Here is a 23,987-nt window from a genome sequence, read left to right as displayed (position 1 = left end):
GTGGGGGATGTTTGGAGACGGTTAGGGAAGGGTAAGCATAGGACAAACTTACATGATAATTCCCTCTAATACTCCTCTATCCTCCAACTATTTATATCTCAGGGACTTCCTGAACCAACTGTGGTCTTTATGTACTCAGTAATCCCCAATGGATTTCATTGCACATTTGAATACTTTAACATTTGATTTCAGCAGGTACACTTTTACAGTGGTAAACGTGGTATGTACAGACAAAAGCTATTAGAAAATATGAAGACTCTGCTGTATGCTTGCTGTTTGCTCTTTGCTTTAAAAAGGCCCTACTGTGGCATTTCACAAATGAAAATAAAAAAGACGTGATTATGCTTCGAAGCATAGTCTCTTGTATCTTATTTATATTGCTTAGGTCATATTTCTGATCAAATGCTGCGCAAATCAATCTTATTTGTGAGAATTTTGCCTGACAAACAAATCGCAGCAGGCTATACAGGTCTGGGCAGCAGTCATGAAGAGGCATAAAGACAAAAGAAATGTGAAGCCAGACAATACAGCAGAAGCTTAAAAAGGAGGAGCCAAATAGATCAACATGCTTGTTGATTTTGTACAGATTCCCTGATGATTAATTTCTTACGATATCTTGGCTGTCTTACTAAGTTTGGCATTAGTTTTTACATAAGGGCTATGTCTCAGAAATTAAATATTTTGGTTTTAAGAAAACCTGTGAAGGGCAAAAGAGGAAGCAAAAGTACTTCATTTGCAGTGAAGAGTGTACCTCATCTCAAGATGCACTTTTAAAATGGGTTGTAGTAGCTACTAAGATGTATGATAGAATGAGGTTTAATCTTTTATTATTTATATTTTCCCCTTTAAGGGGGGGGGGGGGGGGGATCAAATGTAACTGATTAACTTTCTGCTTTGTGGTTTTATTTAAATCTCAAAGTCAGTGCAATTTACCAGTACCAAATTGTGTTTGTAACTTCTGATACTGTTTTGAACCAGTAAGAAAATACTGGCTTTCACACACCAGATCAACCTTGTCTGTTTCAACTGGGAGATTTTATACTATCTACTGCAGTATAAACTTTTAGAACAAAAAAACCCTGTCCTAAGAGTTACTAGAGTAGTGAAAAATACTCTTCCTTGAGGAAAGGAAATATTTTTTTATTTGTTTGTTTGTTACTATTGAAAAAACTTACTGAAGTACACCGCCTCCAAAAAATCACAACATGGGAATCTTTTGCATTTTTAGTTTTCCTAACTTCCCCTTAAGGTTCCAATAACATAATCTATTACAGCCTGGCATGGACTACAGAGAATGATGTTTGCACCCATGTGACTCTACATATCAAATGGCAAATTTTAAGATTAGAATTAAATGAGCATAAGCAGCTCATATTTAAACTGAGAAAGTAAAAGAAATGAAGTAAATATTTTTAAAAAATAGAATGTAGTACAAGTGTTTTTGATCATTGTTCCACTCTTCACCTAGAGCAGGCAAATTACTTCCATCACTCATGTCTTTGTTGCACAAGCTTTCCTTTATACATGGTGTTGATACAGGAATTCAGATGTTGTTGCTAAACAATGTGGAAGGGATAAGTAAGGAAGCAGTAGAAAAAAAATCTGAAGGCAGAAGTGTAGCTCAGTGTCTAGTCTCCTGCTTCCACTGCTTTGGGAGCAAACAAACAGAAAAAAAGAAAGGAAGGGGGGGGGGGGAAGAGAGAAGGAGAGAGGAAAAGAGAGAGAAAAAGAGAGGAAAGAAAGAATAGGAAAAGAAAAGAAAGGCACAAAGCAATGGAGGAACACTCACAGTTGAAATCTAGGCTGTCAGCCAGCCACCAAATTGATTTGTTACGGATTAGGCCCAGGGGCCAAAATATGAAAATAAAGAATGGGCTTTTCCTGCAGTGATGTAATACTGGGTATTACTGTGTGTGAAATGGCAAAGGAAAGTTGTCACAGTATTTTATTTTTTGAATAATTTAAAAAGAATGAGAAATCAGTACATAGGAGTAAAATAAATGCAAATTGCTACAAGATTGCAGTTATCTTGGTGATTGTATTTATCTCTAAGGCTGAAGCTGCAGTTCTCAGGTCATAATTTACTGTATTTAACTTAATGGTGTTGTGGTTTTTTTAATTTGTCTTTATTTTTTCTTAAGTGTATGTATTTTAATTATTCTTTCTGTTCTTTTTAAAGTGAATTTAGTATTCATGCCAATAGCTAAGTTAGTAATTCCTGAAAGATAGAACCTCCCTTTTCCTGCACAGCTACCTCAGAGCAAAAAAAGAGCAATGAAACATGTCCTCAAATGGAAACAAATTCCTCTTCACTTTCTACTGGTTAAATACAGGAAAACTGGAGTGAAGTTAGGGGAGTCATTCGGTTTTTTCATCTCAATAGCAGACAGAGCAGAGTCTGCCCTTTTGCCAGTGTTATCTGTCCTGAGCAACAGGGCCACAAGTGCCTAGAGATGATTTTATTCTCTAGATAGCGACTGATTTCACCTAAACTTGCCAAAAAGGTAGGTGTCAGGTCTAAGCTGGTCATCTACATTTGCCTATTTTCTACAGAGAAAGAAAATTACTTTGATGTGAATTCAACTAATCCAAAGCTAGATGTCTAAAAAGCTGAAGCTACTTTTGGAGGGTTTTTTTGTCTCTCCAGAGTAGTTGTCAGGTTAGTACAAAAAATGTTAGACAAGACACAGTTTTTAGGTGGCTAAATTTAACGGTGATCCATACATCCTTCCATATGTCCTCTGATCTGGAGCTTTACGTGACACGAAGATGTCAATTATGATTGATGTTGCTTCTTGACAAACTCATGCTATTCTCCTCAAACTATCTATTCAGTGCCCATAAATCACTGCGTACGTTTCAGCTGAAAGCACCTTTCTCTAAGTATTAGCATAGATCATATTTCCATATCATATTTAGTATAAGTGAAACACATTATATTTGTTAAGCAGCGTACTGAGTTATTCAGATATCTGGACAAGGTCCACAGCTGAAATGTGGCTGCACCTGAGCCTGCTCCTTGCAAATTGAAATTCCGTGGTTGGAAGACTATAATTTTGATCCTGAGCGTGTCCACACTAGCATTTTAATTCAGATCAAGAGTGCATTTCCACAGAAAACCTCGGTATTGTCACCACCTCCTTGCACATTGTTTCACATTGCAGAGGGGTTCTGTAAAGTACAGCCTGGACCCTTCCGGGTGAACCTCAGCTGGAAGATGTGCTTCCACCTTTTGCACGATGTCCACCAGTGCTCATTCACGCAGCCCGTGGCAGTGGACAAGAGTTAGGCTGTAGTAAAAACCAGCATGTGAAATAGGTACAGTGTGGACTTGAGGTCCAGCTATTCTGTTCTAGACTCGCTCTTTGCAGGTCTGCACGGCATGCTAACGTAGGGATGGCCTTCAGCCACAAGACGAGGCTGGAGCTGGACAGAAGTAAACTGTCTTGGTGGATTTTGTAGATATTGGCCCCTGCTATTTGTCACTGTGGGTCCCCACATAAGTTTTTAGTAGTAAAGGGGAAATACCGCCACTGGTTTGTTGGGGTTTTTTTAGTCTCTCAGTAAGATTTCTGTGGCATAGTGGGAAAACCAACTCTAAAGATAGACCTAGGGATTTCCTCTTGAGTAAGCGGGATCTAAAGGAGCTCTGTGTGTAGCTTTGTGTCTTCAGTACATTATCAAAACAGTGGAAGTGACAGCATGTAGCTTACGAGTCCATTCATTTTTAAAGGCTGCGGAAAAGGACAATTCCCAGTAATTTCCATTTGTAGCCTTCTTCCTCTTGACAGCAGCTAATGTAGTAGGTTAAAACTAAACCATTCATCTAGAATGCTTCCCTTAATAGAATCGGAGAAGAATAAATAAAACTGTTATTTCAGAAACCTCAGTTTAAAGAAGTACTACTTTTCTACATGAAAGAATGTGGAAAAAATGAGGTGCAAGATTAATTACAAGTAATACAGCAAAACAAATTGAGAATGCTTTCTGTTTCCTCTTATAAAACTATGTATTTTTATTTATTTTTAAAGAACGTACTGTCATAGGGAAAAGCTGCTTAATTCATGTGTTTTAAATCAGATCAGTATTAAAGCAGTTTATTCATTTATTAATTATATATAACTAGCCAGCAGTCAGTGAGCTATACTTTCAGGATCAATATCAGCAATACAAAAGACAAACTGCAGCACTACCCACTTAAGAAAGGTTAGTAAACAGCTGCAAATTTCTAAACACCCTTCTATAACTAATGCCCCAAAGATCTAATCACATCCACAAACGCACAGAGCTAGGTGTGCACCAAACCACCCCCAGGCTGCGCGGGTCACCAGCAGCCCCATCGGGGGGAAGTGGAAGTTCCTCCATTTTCTGTGTGGGACATACGGTTGTTCCAGCATCAGGTGAGCTCCTGCCACTCCCAACCACCCACTGACCCACATCAGGAGATAAAACACCCCGCAAGGCCCCACACATGCCAAGAGGATCCCTGTGTACGAGCCCCCATGGACAGCCCCTGCTGGGTGCAGGCACCCCACAGGAGGGTGCTCTGTCCAGGCTGGCGGGAGTTTGCGATGTCAGTGGCCACTTCTCACAACGTCAGACCACGTCCAGCTGCTGCCCTCTTCCCCCCTCCATCTCTCTACTTTTACAAATTTTCATGCGTCTTTTGCCCTTCTTTTCAAGCTGACCTTTGCTACTGAAGACTCTGATTCCCTGGTTACTGCTGAGTCCAGCTGGCGGTTATCTTTTTGTCTGGCACAATAAGTTTGGAGCAAATGTCCCCTAAGACAATTTGGGGTATTTCACTCGACACAGTTGGGATGCACTCACGTTCCTCTTTTTCAGCTATTGCTGTCCATGGCATTTTGCAGTGGGAGAGCCATGTGGTCAACCTTCCAAATAATTTTTTAAGGGAAGGCAGATTTGTGAAGTCAAGAAATGAATATTACTGTTAATGCATTTCTGTATCATTATGTGGACACCACCCCCCCCCAAACCTCTTTGTTTTCCATATTCAGCTATTGCCATTCCTTCTTCTGTTGCATTAGGCTAGTGAGAACTTCCAGGTTCTATCAAAACCCCAACCTAAGAATTTTCAGGTTACAGAATGCCCTTCAAATCGTGCCAAACTGTAAAATGGGAAATAGTCTTAACTGCACTTAGGAATATAGGTAAAAGGCACAGAGTATAAATCTCTATCTCAGAAAAAAAGCTGCACTCCTTTTTTGTTCAGAATTTTAGAGTGATACATGAAGATACTGTTTTGAAATCTTCACAGTGGTCACAGGAAAAAAAAAAACAAAACAAAACAAAACAAAATCTCTTCGTGTTGTGTATTTCTGGACAAATAGTTACCCTTGCCTGAATTTCTGGAAATGGCTTTGAACAAATATTTTGATCTGGTATTCAGAGCATGAAAGAAAATATATTCTCATCAAGAAAAGACAGACTTATGAATTCAGTTTGTGTCACGTAGGGCTGACACTTTGCCATGATGATTAGTTTTTAAATTAAGAAAATTTGTTCTTGCAATTAATGAGAATCAGCAGAGAACTGTGGAAACAAAAAATCTTAATTTGTCTAACATCAGATATTCATTGACTGCAGTTTTACTCAGTCACCTTTTAGTACATTTGGAAAGAATTCAAAATCACAAAGATCAACCAGCTTTAGCTTGATGCTGCTAGAAGAGCTAAAACGTGTTAGGCTCTGAATATTAATTACCATGCTGCTTTAAAGGTTACAACAGTCACTTTCTCCCAGGGAGGTCAGAGTTCTGATTGAATAAAGGCTTAATTATAGAATATTGTAGAATATTGCAGTGAGCTGCAGCAACAAAGCCAGCAAGTGGGTTATTCTTTCTTTGACAGTCCTAAAAAGATAATAAAGGCATGTGAAAAAGAGAAAAACACATCTCTTAAAAAAATTGAGGCAATTACGTATTAATAGTGTGTTTGTTTCTTCCCCATTGATACAGAAGAGAAAAAAAGAAGATGTTACTGCTATTCTAACTACTGTGCTTGCCATTATTAGAGATGTTTTTATGAGAAAGCTGTATCAAATGCTATTTAGCAATAAGGATATGATTCGTATTACTGCAACTGAAGCAACTGTTTTGTGAAAAATACAAGGACTCATCAGACACTTGCTGTCATTAAATACCTATTAATAATTACTAATTAAAGATGAAAAAGATTCTTTGCGGTGCAAGGTAATACATTCCATTCAATCATGCCTAACCTTGCATGCAGAAATTTCTGCCATCATAACGTAGGCCATATAGCATTCCATATTTAGTTTAGTCCTTCCGTGATCTTGCTTTTAAACCTTGAGGCTGGAGTTTGCATCTCATTGTAGGAATTTTACCACAGAAAACAGTACGGTGAAAGTCCTACAGGTGTGAATGTCCAACACATTTCTTCTTCTTTTCTCTTGCCTTTCCTTCTCTTCCGCTTCCACCATGTCGTGAATCCTTTCCACCTTGTGAATTTTCATTCTTCCTATCACTGAAAAAATAAGTACAGCCAGTGCAAAGAGGTCTGTTCCCCTCCGCTAAAGCAGGTAAAACGTTCTGCGAGGCCCTTTTTTCCCTAGGGACCTCGGGCTTCCCTTGCAGTCCTTCCTAGGAACATGAAGGTCTTGTCACACCAGGCTGAGGTGGCTCAAGATTACAGACTGACTCATCTCAAACGGCTCCAGGACTGCAGATCTCCTGAGTCCTGGGGCCCTCTTCTGGCAAGTTTGTCTGAACTGATAATTAGCTGGGAAACACCAGCCAAGCGATTGCCTTGTTTTGTCTTGATAAGCAGCTGTCAGCGGTGCCTAAATCAGTAATGTCCATCTGAGAACTTCCACATGCTGTAAGGTATTTCTAATAGACTTCTGACTTCCATTTGTCTGACAGCAAAAGGTCTGTGGGAGTTAAAAAGAGGAGTGTTGAGTACATGGCTCGATGTGGTAATTTGGATGTAGCACAAGGTCTTAACTGTGAATGATAGGCAGCGCGGATAACGGCAATGTTTCACCTTAGCTGGTTTCAGAAAAACAAAATTAATCTCAGTCCTAGTCTTTCGGTCATTTTGTTCTCAGTTGCAAGACAAGCAGCAAACGTGTCATGCTTTGTTTCTAAAATCTGATAACCACAGTACAGGAACAAAAAATAGCAGCGCAGCTTTCCCTGCAATTTCCAAGGAAAGAGACAAAACCTGATTTGTTCAGATAAAATCTCCCTACCAAAGGCTGAATTGCCGAGGATTTACCTGCTATCTTCCTAATAAATATCCTCTGTGAAATTGGAGTGTAATTTTTTTCCTAGGCTTTTTCCTGTTCCTTTTACTATTTTCTTCATCATTCTTTTTCTATTTCTAAGTATGTCTATCCATATCACAAGTACAATAATTTAAAGAGCTGTGTACTTCAGGACAATTTTTGTCCATGGCAAGAAGCATTTACATTAATGTGTTGGGGAGCCTCGTTCTCAGTGGAAGACTGGATATCTCACTTCTTCATTGCACAAAAATGATTTCCTAGGTTTTTGTACCTTACTCACATACAGTTATCAAATGTTTAAAATCTTCAGCCTGTATTGTTGCATTGATATAGAATTATTTCAAAAAGAAAATAATGATTTTTCACAAACGTGACCTCTGCAGTAGGGAAAAACAAACCAAAGCCAAACAGCATACGGAATGAGTTCCACTGCCTGCACTGGAGACATTTAACTAGGACTGTGACCTTTAAAAAAAGAAGAAAAAAAAAAAAAAAAAAAAACAGCAGATGAAAAGATGGGAAGATGTATTGTGAATATGTGGATACCCTGTAGCTAACTCTGTATCTGGTGAACTAAAATTATCTTTTTTTGCCTTATAGGTTTTTTAAGTACTGGGGACCAAGCTGCAAAAGGCAATTATGGATTGCTTGACCAAATCCAAGCTTTACGTTGGATTGAAGAAAATATTGGATCTTTCGGAGGAGACCCAAAAAGAGTTACTATTTTTGGATCTGGGGCAGGAGCTTCCTGTGTCAGTCTCCTGACACTCTCTCACTATTCAGAAGGTAACAATCTTCTGAGCAAAGCACTTTTTTTTTAGACATTATAGTGTAACAAAAATGCCCATATCGAGTAGGCTGAATTAGAATTACGAGGTCTATAACTTTTGTAAAATACCTACTAGCTAGTGTTCTGGGTTTGTAGTGGTCAAAATAAATACTATTATATGAGGAATTAAATGCTATTATAGCAGAAATTTCATGCAACAAATGCCATAGGCAATATACTTTTTCTAGCTATTTCAACAGTCGCCACTGGCTCTTCTATCAAAGAATTTGCCGTAATTAAAATCGAGAAGGGCAGTGACCTTAATTTTTTACAAACTCTTGTCTGCATTTCCAACATGTATTTAGATACTCTCCTTGCTTAATAATAACATAACTCAACCTTATTAAAAATTTAACTCCCTTCAGTATTGTGTGATCCTACACAGAGTTCTTAAGATTTTGGTAAGTGTTTGAGCTGTGGGATTTCTACCCTCCACACCTCAACCCCCACTCCCCACCTGCCCCCTCCTCAAAAAGAAAACCCAACAAGAATATACAGCACCAGTACGGAACCATTTATATTCCTGGTGATAAGACCAAATCTACAAAGAATTTATAAAAGAAGACAAGACTAAAATATCTATTGTATTTATAACTGCATGCTACTTCTGTGACATTAAAACAGGCAGAAATCTCTGACAGAAGGCTAAGCCCTAGCAAGCAGTTGCAGTAGGGTGGCTGGTAAATACACCCTACTTGGAAATACATAGAATTATGCCTGACAATTCAGTCTATTGATACAAATAGGGTGCAGTGAGTAACTGTTGAGTAAGCCATGCCAAAATCAAGCAGATGGAACCATGAAAAACTTAACTAATCATATCATTGAAATTTTGTAGTGTGTGTGGTAAGTAATCACAAAGGTGTATCAGCCGCAGCCGGTTTTTCCCATAAATGCTTCAAGGTCTTTAACTGGTTTTGGAGCTGTTGCTGTCTTTGACTTTTCAAAAGCTTGACAGTAGAAGCCATTTGCAGAAGAGGCCCAGGCATTTTAGTTTAAGTATAAAACAGGCCATTTTAGTGATCTTACCAGGAAAAAACAGATGGGGCAGATTCACCAGTAAGCTCCAGTTGCTTTTCAGTGCTCTGACACAAAGAAGCTCTTCAGACTGGGTCTTTCATCTCTCTTTATATTAGTACATAGAAAACAACCAGAAAGAACTATTGAATCTGTTACTCTCTTTCGAAAAACATAAATATATTTTAATTCAACATATAGGCAGTGCTAGCACACACGCACACAAAACATAATAATAATAATTAAAAAAAAAGGTAGAGAAAAAATATGTCAGAGTAAAAGACTCAAGCCTATTAAATTGATTTTAGCAGAGCAGATTTTTTCAAATTATATGATGCATGGCTTCTGTGACGGAAATGAGAGTGTGTAATTTTCATTTGACCTTTAAACTACTGAAGAGCACATTTATGAGACTCATTTACATGGTGAAGAGGATATGATTGCTTGTAGCTGCCACTCCTTTAAAGAAATTTTTACAGGACTACCACTGTGCTAAAGCCAAGGGACTTCCATTAAAGATGCAAGAAAACTGCAGTACAAGCATGAGTTTTGTTCATGAAACAGTAACCTGAAACCTTCACGCTTTTTGTGTGTAAGCATCAAGAGCAAGAGAGGTTTCAATTAGTAGCCTATTAGAGATACTCTAAAAAGGGAGCAGTGAGTAGAATATATGGAAATTGAATTGAAATTTAATTGAAATTTAGGTATATGCATCCTTTAGTTATTGTATAATCTAAGCTTTCTTCACTTAGTGAAAGCTGCTTTTAATTTTTTTAAATTTTTTTTAAAATATATAATTGGATTTGCATTTAAAAAATTTGCACCTGCAGGTTTGTTCCAAAAGGCAATCATACAGAGTGGAACAGCCCTGTCCAGCTGGGCAGTGAACTATCAGCCTGCCAAGTACACTCGGATATTGGCAGATAAAGTGGGCTGCGACATGCTGGATACCACTGATTTGGTTGAATGTCTTCGAAATAAGAATTACAAAGAACTCATTCAACAGACCATCACTCCAGCCACGTACCACATTGCCTTTGGGCCTGTGATAGATGGAGATGTGATTCCAGATGACCCTCAGATTCTCATGGAGCAAGGGGAATTTCTTAACTATGATATAATGCTGGGCGTGAATCAAGGGGAAGGTTTAAAATTTGTGGACGGCATTGTAGACAATGAAGATGGTGTTTCCCCCAATGATTTTGACTTCTCCGTCTCCAATTTTGTGGACAATCTATATGGTTATCCAGAAGGGAAAGATACACTGCGAGAGACCATTAAATTCATGTACACCGACTGGGCAGACAAAGAAAACCCTGAGACAAGACGGAAGACCCTGGTTGCTCTTTTTACAGACCACCAGTGGGTTGCTCCAGCTGTTGCTACCGCTGACCTGCACGCCCAGTATGGATCTCCAACGTATTTCTATGCATTTTATCACCATTGCCAAAGTGAAATGAAACCCAGCTGGGCTGATTCAGCTCATGGTGATGAAGTCCCTTATGTGTTTGGGATTCCTATGATTGGCCCCACAGAACTGTTCAACTGCAACTTTTCCAAGAATGACGTCATGCTCAGTGCAGTAGTTATGACATACTGGACTAACTTTGCCAAAACTGGGTAAGTTTGACCCCCAGCATCCCTTTTTGTTGATAGCGTACTTCTAAAATAGTCAGTATCCCATTGCAGTGGCTTCAAACCCTGATCTTGCAGTAGTATTACAGCACTATTTGCGTAAGACAGAAGGTAACTGGGGCTTATTCATATTTAATAGATTTTTAATTAGTGTGTTCCCTCAAACTATTTTCTTTCAGTGGCTCAGTGAGAATAATAATGCACTGTATTTTTGATTCAAAAAATAGGGCAATTATTAAGACAAAGCATGTCTCAGGGAAAAGGCAGCTCACTAAGATACTGAAAAATCAGAGGCAACATGTCTGCTACTCGAGGAAGGAACTGTCAGGCAGATAGCACTTATCTGCTACAAAAGAAAGGAAGTTCTTGTTTTTAGCGACCTTCACAGGGATGGGGACTCAGGGAGGAATTGGAACAGAAAGGCAGACACTGGAAAGACTTTCTCCCTCTGAGTGCTATAATAGCAATAATAAGTACTTGACTGGAATGAAGAAGAGACTTAGATACAATTTTTCCTTTGAGAAGGTTAAAAATTTAAATTAATTCTGCTTACGAAACAAAGACATCAATGTTTTGCTGAAATAGAGTGGTAAACATCAAGGAAAGAACCCTCAAAGCAGCTTAATCTGAGAGTGCTATTAATAATTTCTGTCCTCTTCCTATAGCATTCCTTTAAAGAGTATTGCAGTGTTTTACTTGAGCAGCAAGGGCTTTTTTGTTAACCTTGAGTCTCCAGTACTGAATTAAAACAAAGATACTTGTGGCACAAAAGAGCTGTAAATCTTTCCAATGAATGTTTAATGGCAGGATTGGGCTCTGGAAACTGCAGCTTTACTGCACTGCAGTGAATGGTATGCAGCTATATAAGAAAAATTCAGAGATGCCTAGTGTGAAACACTCAGAGGCTTCAGCAGCTCTTGCAGCCTTTAATGAATCCAAATGATGTTCAACGGAGGGAGATTTTGCAGTCTTAACAAAAACCTCAAGCATGAATTGAGTGAAAAGCAATCAAATGCTTCAGGATAATTTACAGAAAAGAAAGCTTTTGTTGCACTGCACTTTAGACAAACGGGTGCTTTTGCATGCAGAGATCCCACAGTACTGCAATAATAGTGAATGACCTGTGGAATATTTAGATGTATTTGGCAACAAGAAGTCATCAGTACTAGGGTGGGCAAACTTTGGGATTAAAGCTTGGTTTATGGACAGAGAATGCCACATGCTGGCTGTACCGCACACTCAGAGAGTGTTTATACCATCAGTCTGTCTTTATTTTTATAGATGAAGTACCACATATACATAGAGGACTCCAGATCCTCACAAATCTACATCATTGGAATTATTATGGAGATGCAAGTTCTCTACAGTCTCACTAGTTTTTACAATTACTTTATGACTATTCCCTGTAGACGAAGAAGTCATATTTAAGAAATTTTTTAAGGCTGACAGGAGCATCTCCCAGTCCCAGCTGCCACCATTACTCAGAATTGCAAGCATTTTCCAGCTGTTGCTACTTGAAAGCTAATTTCAGCAGGCTATACATGCCATCACCCAGTTCTCTGGTTATGAGCCCATTGTTGTACTACACCTAGAGACACAACGGGTGCTTTGGGAGAGCCATTAGTCATTTCTTAAACTTCCGCATTGCTGATGAGACAGGAATGGGCTATATCTACTATTACAAACTCGCCCCTTTATACACTGTCTGAAAGATGTGTCATTAAAAATAACCTCTAACTGTAAAATTTCCGTTTTTACAATGACGGGAAAAGAACAACACAAGATGCATTACCTTGCTGGGTTTTTTTCTTTGTTTATATGAACAATGATTAATTGTTCTGGATAGTACAAGAGAATATTTGGAGGAAAATAATATTTTAAGATTACATTTGCTCTGCATGTCTGATGTCCCCAGTGGAAAAGGGAAGGTTGTAGCACCTCAAGCCCGAAGAAACAGGGGACGTATCTGGGGTGACCATTGTCTCTACCATCCCACATGCAATCTGGAATCCATGTGCCCACTCAGGTCCTCCAACTCTCAAAAAGATTGATAAGGTTCAAGACTACGTTGTTGGGTGCTTTGTTTGGGGTGGTTTTTCCCCACCCTTTTTTTAATTGATCATTTCCCATCCTTATTCTGATAGAACTTGGCTTTTTTTTTTTGTTTGTACCCATGGCAACACATATGAAAAACCCGTTAACTAAAAGATTTTATTATTCCACGTTTCCCTGTAGGTGAGCCTCAAACATTAAAACTGTGGATTTATTTATTTAATTTTAATGTCTCTGAGACTTTTCCAGTCTTGATGACTCTCCCACAGAGGCTGCATCCAGGTACTTATTGTATAATTACGGCTCAGGTGGTGCATCGTTCTGATGGACTGTGCTGGGCTTTTAACCCACAGGCCACCCGCTGCTAAAAAACACCCATTGTTTAATGGGCCTGCTGCCAAGGCTGGGTTGGGAGGGCAGGTCAATCTTGTAAAATCACTGTCAAAGACACAGTACAAGGCACAGTGCTTTTATCGTATTTTACTTCGAAGTCAGTTACGGAAGCTAGCAAATAGGAGGTGACAATTAAAGTGTTTAATGACAGATGAATCATGCTTGAGATGAATACCTGGAAGTTGCATTTTGCTAATCCTCCATTTTCTACCTTGCTATCATTTTTATTTTTTTTTTTAATTGCATTAACAGTCATTTTGGCCTTTTCAAAACTATTTTTCTAACATGCCTTAGAAATAGGAAAGCAATTTGTTAGAGTAGGTGTGAGAAACTACATTTAGGATACAAAAATGACATGAAAATACAGCTTTTGATTCCACTATGTGCAAAATTATATGTGAGAGCTTCATTAAGAGGTGCATTTAAAGCTTCAGTCTGCTGCCAGTAGTACTATCCTAACTGTAATGGTAATTTTATGTGCTCAAATGTTCTGTTAGTTAGGGCCATGTCACATCCTTCGCAGATACATCAACAGGGGGAGAGTGAATGACATGAGGGGACGTGTGCCAGTCCTCCACAGATACTCTGCCAGCTACACTCTTGTGAAGAAGGATTTGAAGTTTCATAGAGTAGATACGAAGCCATACTTTCATGAGAGGCATCTATCGGGTTTCTAAAAATTACCCTCTTTTGAGGAGTTGCAATAGTCTATTTTCGCTCCCATTCATCCAGCTCTACCTAAGTTGGTGATGGGAAAGATAAAGGCCTAAAGGATATATCCTTGTTTTCTTTGTAATTCAGATAAATACTCCTGAATTATTTTACTACCATTGATTCTGAAGCAAAAACCTAAATGAGTTATGAAGGATATCTATGTTTTATATTCAATTTGGTGTTCCAATGGAAGACACAATTAAACTTACAGTGATTAAAGTGTATTTTCAGATCAATTCTCTGTGAACTCCTTTATGAGGCTGTTGCATTTCTTTTTGATGTTTTTGTCTGAAGAAATAACTGTCTCCAATGGCCAATCTGTGTTAGTCAAACATAACAGTGTACTTATGGTTTGCTTTCCTTAGTAGTTATAATAGCTGACTGGGAGCATGGCAACAGTGGGACCTGGTGATAATTGAGGAAAGGAGGTAAGGGAAAATATGCTTGTGTACCAGTGCTTCAGGCAGGAATGGCTATACCATTGTTAATGTTGTGACAACACGAAAAATCAGTGGAAGCATGAAGAAATGCCACACAGTTTTTCTCTCTCTCTTTTTTTTTTTTCTTTTCCCCATATGGAAATAGAGTACTGCTGAAACAAAATAAATGATCAAGGGGGCTTTCAGTGTCTTGGAGACAGATTCAATATGTAACTGTTAAGACATTTTGCTTTCCAATGAAGTTAGAGAATGACACAGAAGAATAAAACACTGTAAGTGTGTTAATGTAACAGTTCCGTTGTCCTGAGTGATAGTTAATGCTGTTGCAGAAGTAGTTAAAAAATGAATGGTATTTCAACATGTTATATGGAATTCAGGATAAGAGAAAACTTCTTAAGATTCCCCATCATTCTTCCCATGCCAGTATCAACAAATATGAAATACTCATATGCCCTCCAGGTCAGCTACTGATTCACCTTGTGAACAGTAGCTCTGCAGTCAGCATCCATCGTAGACACATTTATATTACCTGAGAAAAAAATCAATGCTTTGAATGTACATTGTAGCCCATGAGGTGTGAATTAAATGACTATAAACAGCAACATGATAAATTGAGCAAAATCAGTGCAGACTGAAAGTGGGGAAAAAAAGTGATAGGTGAAATCAGATGATTCTGCACATTAATAAAAAAATACCTTAGTTAAGACAAGACAGACCATCATATGGCCTTCTGTCATATGGAAGACAAGTTCAGGCATTTCATGATGCGGCTATTTTTTGATGGAGACGCTGTTTAAATTGAATTCTAAAGGTGGTGAAAATAAATAATCAGAGCAAAATGAGCAACAATAATCATCAATTTTGTAATAGCAATAGAACGAAGCAAAAAAAAAAAGTCTCCCTGCCGACTAGTAGGTGTGGGAAACAAGTTATCTAGTACCTATGAGAACCATTACTGGAAGAAGTACAGAACTGAAAATACATTATTCAGATTACATTTTTATCATCATGATTGCAGCCTGTGTTTAAAGGAGGTTTTTCTAGCAGCCTTTTGTTCCATAATTACACACTTGAGCCTCAAGAATGTCCACAAACACAAAGGTGATACAAGAGGCTAAAAAAAGCAAAAGGAAATTTGAAGGTAAAGTAACACATCAAAACATTTGTCAAACAGCTGATTCGATAGAAGAAATGATTGTATGTATATCTATATTTTATGCCTATCTGTAATACTGGAAAAGTGTTCATAATAGGATAAACTGCCCAACTACCCAAGAGAAAGACTTAATGTCATAAGTTTGGTAACCTTACGATACTATGAATTGTCTCCAGTGTACATAGGAGGGAGGGCCAAGGAAAGTAAAAATCCTCTTATTTATATCCACTGAATATTTGTGGTAAATTATCAGTCTGTAAAACCTAGATCCATACATTATTAGATCCTCTATTTAGGACTGGACTTAGTTATTCCATTTTTTGGTGAAAAAAAGAATCATTTAGATACCTGTCCTCCAAATTCAGAGAGAATATTCAGACCATGTATTCAGTTATTAAGTGATCAACCCTAGAGTAGATGCCAATGGTAGCGTTCTGATACCCTCAGCAAAAAAAAATGACTTGTCTGTAGGACTGGCTGATTTTTTTTCTGTTCCTTGTTTCAATGGACAGCTTCATGCCCACACACAGCCATGTAAACAAATCCTCAAATACAAGACTAGCCTCATGTAATGTAATTTTCTCTCTTGTGTTTGGAGGAGGTGGCAGCATAATTGCCTATTCTTAATAGGTATAGTTAAAAAGGAGAGATGGAGGTAGAGAATGGAAGAAGGGGAAAGGAAAGGGAGGTTGATATGTACTTGTTTTGTAGGCTGTTTGTAGGGGAAGGGAATGCTAATTTAAAAAATGTTTAGTTGCTAAAATCATCATCTGCTGTCACTTTTATAGGGCCATTTAAAAAAAAAAGAATTTTAAAACAAGTGCATGTCCAGCTTGGCTCATTGAAATGAGTGCCCAGCTTCTTCATCTCCTGTACTGTGTATCAAGGGCAACTCGTTTACATGAGCTAGCTTAATTTATACATTTTCTGTAGGACCCTTTCCAGAGTCTTTTGTGCTGTGAATCAGAACAGCAAGTGGAGAGAGTACAAGATGGATTTTGTGCTGTAACTCTTGCAGGATTTTGAGCTTCTGACAAGAAAAATGCTTTGCATTTTGATAATCTTGCTGATTTTTAATTTGCTTTAGAATTTATGTATTGAACCCTAAAGTACTGTAGTAGCAGATATATTGAATTGGGCCAACATCTTCTTGCCTGGATTTGCCAAATCTTTCAGTCTGTTCTTTAAAAACAAATGAAATGCTTATTTCCTTCTTGAATACATGTTAGAATCCTTCAAAGTAACAGCATACTTCTGCTGCTGTACTGCCTGGAAGTGGAGTTTACTCCTCTAGCTTCAACTAGGATGAACAATTACTAAGCAATTATCTTTTTGTTCAGAATTAACACAATTTGGCTAGCTATTACTACATAAAACGAAAAATACATTGATAGATGATAGATAGATAGATAGATAGATAGATAGATAGATAGATGAAATAGCCACAGTTCTGGAACCCCTAGTTTATATCTGATTGAGATGGGAAAGATTTGATACAGTATAATATAAACAAAGCCCCAAACCAAAGCACCCAGAAAACCCTCAAACAGCTAAAACCATAAGCATAAGTAAACCAAAGTACCAAAATTATATAGAAAAAGAATTCTTCCTTTCACTCAAAAAAAGGTAAGATAAATTATTTCAGGTAAACAGATGAATACAGGAATCATAAGATTATGAAAGTCAAATTTGTTTGACTGGTCTGGTTTAAGAACTAAGGGCTAGTTCTTTATGAACAACAAAGGAATGCTAAACTAGGCAATCATGTTCTTGAGCTTTTGAAAATGGAAAAAGAGAACAACTAAGATGCTTTAAAATCTGTAGTGGTGGGTCTTGGTATTCCTGTAACATACATAACAGTACATTGGAAGAAAAGGAAAATATTAGAATAATTTTCTCAGGAAATAAACTAATGCATATGGGAATGGAAAGCAGAATGGAAAGTTCTCAGCGTAATGCATAGAAAATGAACCACATACTCTCACTATAATATATCACAAAGTCCCAGAAAATATTCTTTGCTCCAAAAGAAGATTCAAACTCATGCACAGCAAAATATTAAGTTTGGTATTAGTAGTTTTAAATTTCTGTGTTTTTTCATGCCAAAAGGAAGTCATAGTTATGTAAAGTTTACCAAAATTATAAGGATACATAGATATTAACCACATTTAAATGCATTTTGTGCCATTGGTTTGTCTTTATTCTGAACATATAAGAGGAAAAGAAAAAAGAAAATATGGGAAAAGCATAATATCATTAAATATTTGGGTTACCAGTTTTGAAATTATCTCTGATTAGTGTACTACTCTTACCTCTACTACTACTTAACTACTATAAAACTTGTTGATCTCAGCTAACATATTTCTCATCCCTACAAACTGGGACAGAATTAAGGCTCACTGTCCTACAGCCATTAAAAGTAGTTATTTAGTAGCAATGAGCACATGGAATTTTCAAGTAGTAATCTGCTAATGCAAATGATGGAAAGATTTGCGACATACAAATACTTCAAAGGCTTTTCCCTAAAGCAGATATTTGAACAAAGAGGGACTAATAGCTCCGTAAAGGAACACATAGAGAAATAGTTCCTGGTTACATGTATTAGCCCTGCTGCTTCATGTTTTGAAGTTTTTTTATGTAATATACACAGCTGATGTAAAGTCTTATGGTCACTTGGACTTCCAGTGTTGCCGTGGGGATTAGATGCCCATAGTTACTACTTAGCGCAGTGGAAACAGTAGCAGCTTAAATGAGAAAGTTAATGTCAAACCTTGAGAAGAGCTGAACCTACAATTTCCTATGGGGAAAGGTAGGTAGTACCTCTCTTACGACAGCTTTGGAGTATGATGCTGAGTCACAGAACTTTAGATGAGCTTTTGGGAGCTGAAACACAACCCTTTCTCCGTTTTCGTGTAAAAAAATATTACAAAGTCTGAGATGCACTGTACAGTAAGTAATTTTTCTTTTGTTTATTTATTAACGTCTGTTGTTAAGTTATGGAGGGTTTTTTTAGGTTATGTTAATTATCAGATAAACTGTTAACTAAAGGATGGGAGGGGTTGTTTTTTGCTTTTGGTTTTGATTTTTTTAATGACTATAATACTGCCTGTTTTTATTTTTGTAGAGATCCAAACCAGCCTGTTCCACAGGACACAAAGTTTATCCACACAAAACCCAACCGCTTTGAAGAAGTTGCCTGGTCCAAATACAATCCTAAAGACCAGCTTTACCTGCATATTGGCCTGAAACCCCGAGTTCGTGATCACTACCGAGCAACAAAAGTTGCTTTCTGGTTGGAGCTTGTACCGCACCTTCACAACCTGAATGAAATATTTCAGTATGTTTCCACAACAACTAAAGTCCCCCCTCCTGACATGACATCATTTCCTTACGTGACGCGTCGTTCTCCTGGTAAATTGTGGCCAGCCACCAAACGCCCAGCAATGACACCTGCCAACAATCCCAAACATTCAAAAGACACCCATAAAACGGCTCCGGAGGATACGACAGTTCTGATAGAAAACAAGCGAGATTACTCCACGGAGCTGAGCGTCACCATTGCCGTGGGGGCATCCTTGCTGTTCCTCAATATTTTAGCTTTTGCTGCGTTATATTACAAGAAGGACAAGCGGCGTCATGAGACTCACAGGCGCCCTAGTCCCCAGAGGAACACAACCAATGATATCGCACACATACAAAACGAAGAGATTATGTCGTTGCAGATGAAACAGCTAGAACATGACCACGAGTGTGAATCACTGCAGGCCCATGACACACTGAGACTAACCTGTCCGCCTGACTACACGCTTACGTTGAGAAGGTCCCCAGACGACATCCCGCTAATGACACCCAACACCATAACCATGATTCCAAATACATTAACAGGAATGCAGCCTTTGCATACTTTCAACACCTTCAGTGGAGGACAAAACAGTACAAATTTGCCCCATGGACATTCGACCACTAGGGTATAGCTCAGCCCTTCCCCCTCTACCCTCACAAGCCACTTGGAAGAAAGAAAAAAAACAAAAAACAGAAAAAAAGAAGAGGAAAAAGTTATAATACCATCCATTGAACATCTTGTCAAAATCTAAAATAAAAACAAGTAAAAGAGAAGGACAGTCATTATTTTCTTACTGATCCTTCCTACAGAAACTCTGATGTTAAAGATCGACTACAAACCCTGTGAAATGTGAAAAGTGTACATTGCTGTTACGATACTGCTTTAAGATCTCAGCCACTTTGATTGAAAGTTGAGGCCAGAAGAAGTCACTTAAAATGGTGTTTTGAGTGTAACAAGCAAAGCAGAGTCTTCTGGAACACAGAGCCAGTGACTGTACAGGTGTTTTGTTTGGGTTTTTTTTTTAATAAATAAAATAATAATAAAAATTCTTTATGTGCCATACCATGAATGGCCCTTGTTAAAACAAAGACATCACCATGGGCTTTTACCCAGCATATGAAGCTGTAATCCAGATGGGGGAAATAGAATTTTATTATTAAAAACAAAAATGAAAAAAAAGAGGAGGACTGACTATGCAGTAAAATACGTATAGTTCTGTGCAAAGAGATGACTTGCCAGCCTGAACTATATTTAAAGGAACTTTGTAAAAATGTACATAGCTGTGAGTTTAAAAAACAAACAAACAAAAAAAGAAGCTTTTATTGATGTTTTCAGTTTGAAAAGAGCTTTTAGAAAGATTGTGCATTCGGTTGTGACCTATGTGTATATACATTAGTCATATCACCTCTGTTTCCTCCAAGCCCAAAGGAGGAATTTCTTCTTAATTACTAGTGGTAAACAAAAACCATGAGTTTTTTCTAACATGTTTCATTTATATGAGGCCATGGTGTCATGCAGAGGATACAGTTGTCTGTGTGACCTGCGTATTTTCTCTTACAGGTTACACTAGTGCATGTTAAAGTATTCATAGGAGATTGTTGTTCTTTTCTGAAACTTTTTTTTTCTATAATTTAATTTTGTGTTAGCCTTTGTTAAATTGCAACACAGCAATGGATTGGAAAATGGAGAAAAAAGAAAAACACAAAAGAAAATAATTACTATTTTAAGCTTGTTGAACTGAACCAAGAAACATCCAATAATATATATTCAGAGTCCAGTTTGTAGTTCTTGGTTATTGTGATACATTAGGAAGAGTTTTGTGCCCTGACAAAGCAAAGAAAGCCTGTGTTTTGGTCAGCCTTTTCTGAGGAAAACTAGCTCTGTATTCACCAGCAGTTGCAGTGGAATCTCAGCTGAGAAAGCACCTTCTTAGCTTTGCTAAACAAAATAAAACTACAATTTGAAAGTGGGGAAATGGTGGGTTGGTTGGCTGGCTGTTCTTCAAAGTGTTCAGGAACGATCAGTGTGTAAAGAACTTCTCTGCCCAGTGTCCTGTTTTGTGCTTGAGAGCATACCTGTCAGAAAATACTTTTTTTGCTGATTTTTTACACAGCAGTCCCATAGTCAGTGAACATTACGGAGAGAGAAGCAGAGACGTCATCAGCTGTTCTGCATCTGAATAATACTGAAAATCCCAGAGCGCATCACTCTCAGGAAGGGCAAAATTCTTAGCCAATTATTCCCTTCTTCCCTTCCTTCAGTAGGAAACCAGGGGCCAGGCAGAGCTATCAAAGGAAGGAACTTAGCAGTCTGATTCAAACAACTGATTTGAATGTGAAAAGCTAGGAATAAGTTCTCGCAGATGAAGATTGCTTTATATTTTGTCTTTGAAAGTTACTCCATCATCGAGAGATAGTAACCAAAGATATTTGAACAAATTCATCTGCACTTGAACATGATTATCCCAGATGTATTTTTTATTGTTAATTCACAACTAAGCTACATCAATATCATATGTCCCGTAAGTATCTAACACAAGATGCCTTGTACTTCTTCTTGTTTTCTATGCTTTTTGTTTTCTAATACAATGTCTCGGAATAGTCACCCCTACAAATAAAATCAAAGACAAGGTGATTCCCTGAGGTCTATTCAACTGCACAACTCCTTGTTGTAGCAGGCAGTAAAAAAAGATTCTGAAGGAAAGAAATAAAAAGAAAGTTAATGACGTGATAAAAATGCAACATGTGGCTGATATAATCCTTTATCTGTAATAAATGTGCTGTAAACCTGACCTGGATTCTCAGGTTAGAATGTGACAAAGCAACAACCCCAAAGTACAACTAGTAGCAAATGGAAAACTGTTTTTTTTTTTTCACTGATCCATCACATAATGTTGACTAATGCTGACTCTATACCGGGCCATTTCCACCACCTATGTAATGCCTCAGCTGAGATGCAGCAGTTCATAACTCTTAAAAAAAGGTTTAAAAAAAAGAAGAAAAAAAAAAAGAAAAAAAAAAGAAAAAAAAGTAAAAAAAGGTAATGATGCTTGGCATCATAATCAGTTGGGTATGTTTGTAATGTGAATTACAGTATTTGTTTAGTACTTCCAATTGTCTTCTGCTAGCAATATGTACAGTACTGTGTCAGGCTTGTGACATTTGGGTAAAAAAAAAGTTCCTGTAAGTGAATGATTTTAGCTTTTAAAAGGAATTACAATCAAGTTGATTTAATAATTTGATACATCTGGACTGATGTATGATTTATAGAGGGAACAGATTTATAGGGTCTTCATAGAATTCTATAACAATGATATCAAAATATACTTTGCAAACTGTAAAAGAAAAATGAAAGTACTTTCCCAGGCTTATATTCTTGACCGTAAGAGGCACACAGGGTTTAATGGTTTCTTCTGTTATTGTTTTGCAATTTTTTTGTTTTTTGCCTTAAGTAATGATAGAAGATATATATGGCTGGACACATATGTATAAACTTTTCAGCAGCATTTTTAATAATAAAATATCACAGTATTTTCTAATGCTTTGTGCAAAGAACTACGTGTTCATCCTTTTGTGTAGAAAGTCTTTCAGAGGTGTGTTTTCTGCCCCATCTCCATTTCATTATGTAATGTAAACAATGCCTTGATACACGGTACAAAAATATTAAAGTAACAGAGGTTGCACTTTTAAGTTAGCATTGAGTTTTCATGGCTTTTGTAGTTCTATAAGCCTGCCAGTAAAAGGAAAGAAACTCAAACAATGAAGATATAAGAGAATAAGCTCCATATATTTATTACCCGTACGCGCTGCAACTCCCATTGAAGCAATGGTTTAATTGTTCTGTTGATATTTTCTGTAGCACTGGAAAAAAGCTTAGGTAAGCAGCTTCCCATATTAAGTGTATAGCTTAGCAGCTGAAAAATGTATCTTCCAAATTAAGGATCAGAATAATTCAGATAAATCTAACACATCCAGCCTCTACAAGTAAATATAGTTTCATTTTCTATTTAAAATTTAGATAAACAATGAGTTTTGTTAGAAAAAAACATGTAAGAGTAGCCATATAAGTTACTCATATATATTTAAGGGATTTACATATATTGCAGGTATGTTAATATCATTCTTCCTTCAAAAGCTGAGTAAGTAAATAAGTTTGTTCCTTTATGCTGTTAAATTCCATTTATCAACCAGGTTTCCTTTCACTGGAAAGGTACATAGACATTCTAGTAATTTGAGCTGGGTATTGTTTGCTTTCTGTAACTATTCTGCTGAATAGAGGTACTAACAATAACGTTTGATGAATTCTGAGCATATTATTGAAGAGTATTTCCAAAAAGCAAATTCTGAATGATTCGTATCAGATTTCTGATACGAAGAATCAAGCTTCTGAGATAGAAACATATTATGTGCCTACTGACCTAATCAAGCAGCTTGAATTTTGAATATTGAATTTGTATATAAAGCTTTTGCAAATAAACTGCAGATTTAGAATTGTTCAGCAAATATGTTTTAATTACAGGTACACATTTGAAATTCCGCAGCTTGCTCTGAGATAATTCATACACAAGAAAGGGGTTACAGTTGTGTCATTTCTGTGAATTGTTCACCTTAAATTGCTGGGTGAACTCAATAAATTACCACCTTTTCAGTTAATCAATTTCACATTAAAAAAAAAGAAAAGCTTCAGAAGTTTGTTCATGCCAACTAAATATTGTGTTGTTTTATTTCTTTACTGTCTGAAATATAAATCTGCAGATTAGTATGTTCCTATTTTGACTTTGCTAAGAGTATGACAATTTAATGGTATTTAATATCACATAAAAATCATATGAAATAATACCATGACAATTACGTGCTTGTCTCAGATTTGTAGTTTTACATTTGTATTATTTCATTATTGTCAACTGTTTCTCGTATTTTCATCTACAGCTGTTTGACATCACAAACCTCATCAGCCTGAATCTCTCCAGGGGCCATTAGAAGCTGGTAAAAACTGGGATTTTCATCCCACTAGAAATTATGATATTATGTATTTAATATCATAATACGTTAAAATGCTTCTCAGCACCTCAAATGAGCCTGAAAAGCAACATATTAAACTTTTATTAATGCAAATGAAAAATAAGGAAGGGGTTTGGAA

The 23,987-nt window shown here is 37.3% G+C and overlaps 1 protein-coding gene across 8 annotated transcripts in view; it reads left to right on the top strand.

The window, feature by feature from the left end:
• NLGN4X (neuroligin 4 X-linked) overlaps nucleotides 1–23,561 on the top strand; it is a 185,575-nt gene extending 162,014 nt beyond the window's left edge. For all 8 annotated transcript variants that reach the window (XM_049834480.1, XM_049834479.1, XM_049834478.1 and 5 more), the window contains 3 exons: nucleotides 7,870–8,055; nucleotides 9,946–10,735; nucleotides 18,630–23,561. In XM_049834480.1, coding sequence (XP_049690437.1) covers nucleotides 7,870–8,055; nucleotides 9,946–10,735; nucleotides 18,630–19,479 — 1,826 coding nt within the window. In that variant the 3' untranslated portion in view covers nucleotides 19,480–23,561. The remainder of the gene's footprint in view (nucleotides 1–7,869; nucleotides 8,056–9,945; nucleotides 10,736–18,629) is intronic.
• The last annotated feature ends 426 nt before the right edge of the window (nucleotides 23,562–23,987 follow it).

This window comes from Accipiter gentilis, chromosome 31, assembly GCF_929443795.1.
Source record: "Accipiter gentilis chromosome 31, bAccGen1.1, whole genome shotgun sequence".
Taxonomy (NCBI): Eukaryota; Metazoa; Chordata; class Aves; order Accipitriformes; family Accipitridae; genus Astur; species Astur gentilis.
This window is presented reverse-complemented; position numbering and strand designations above follow the sequence as displayed.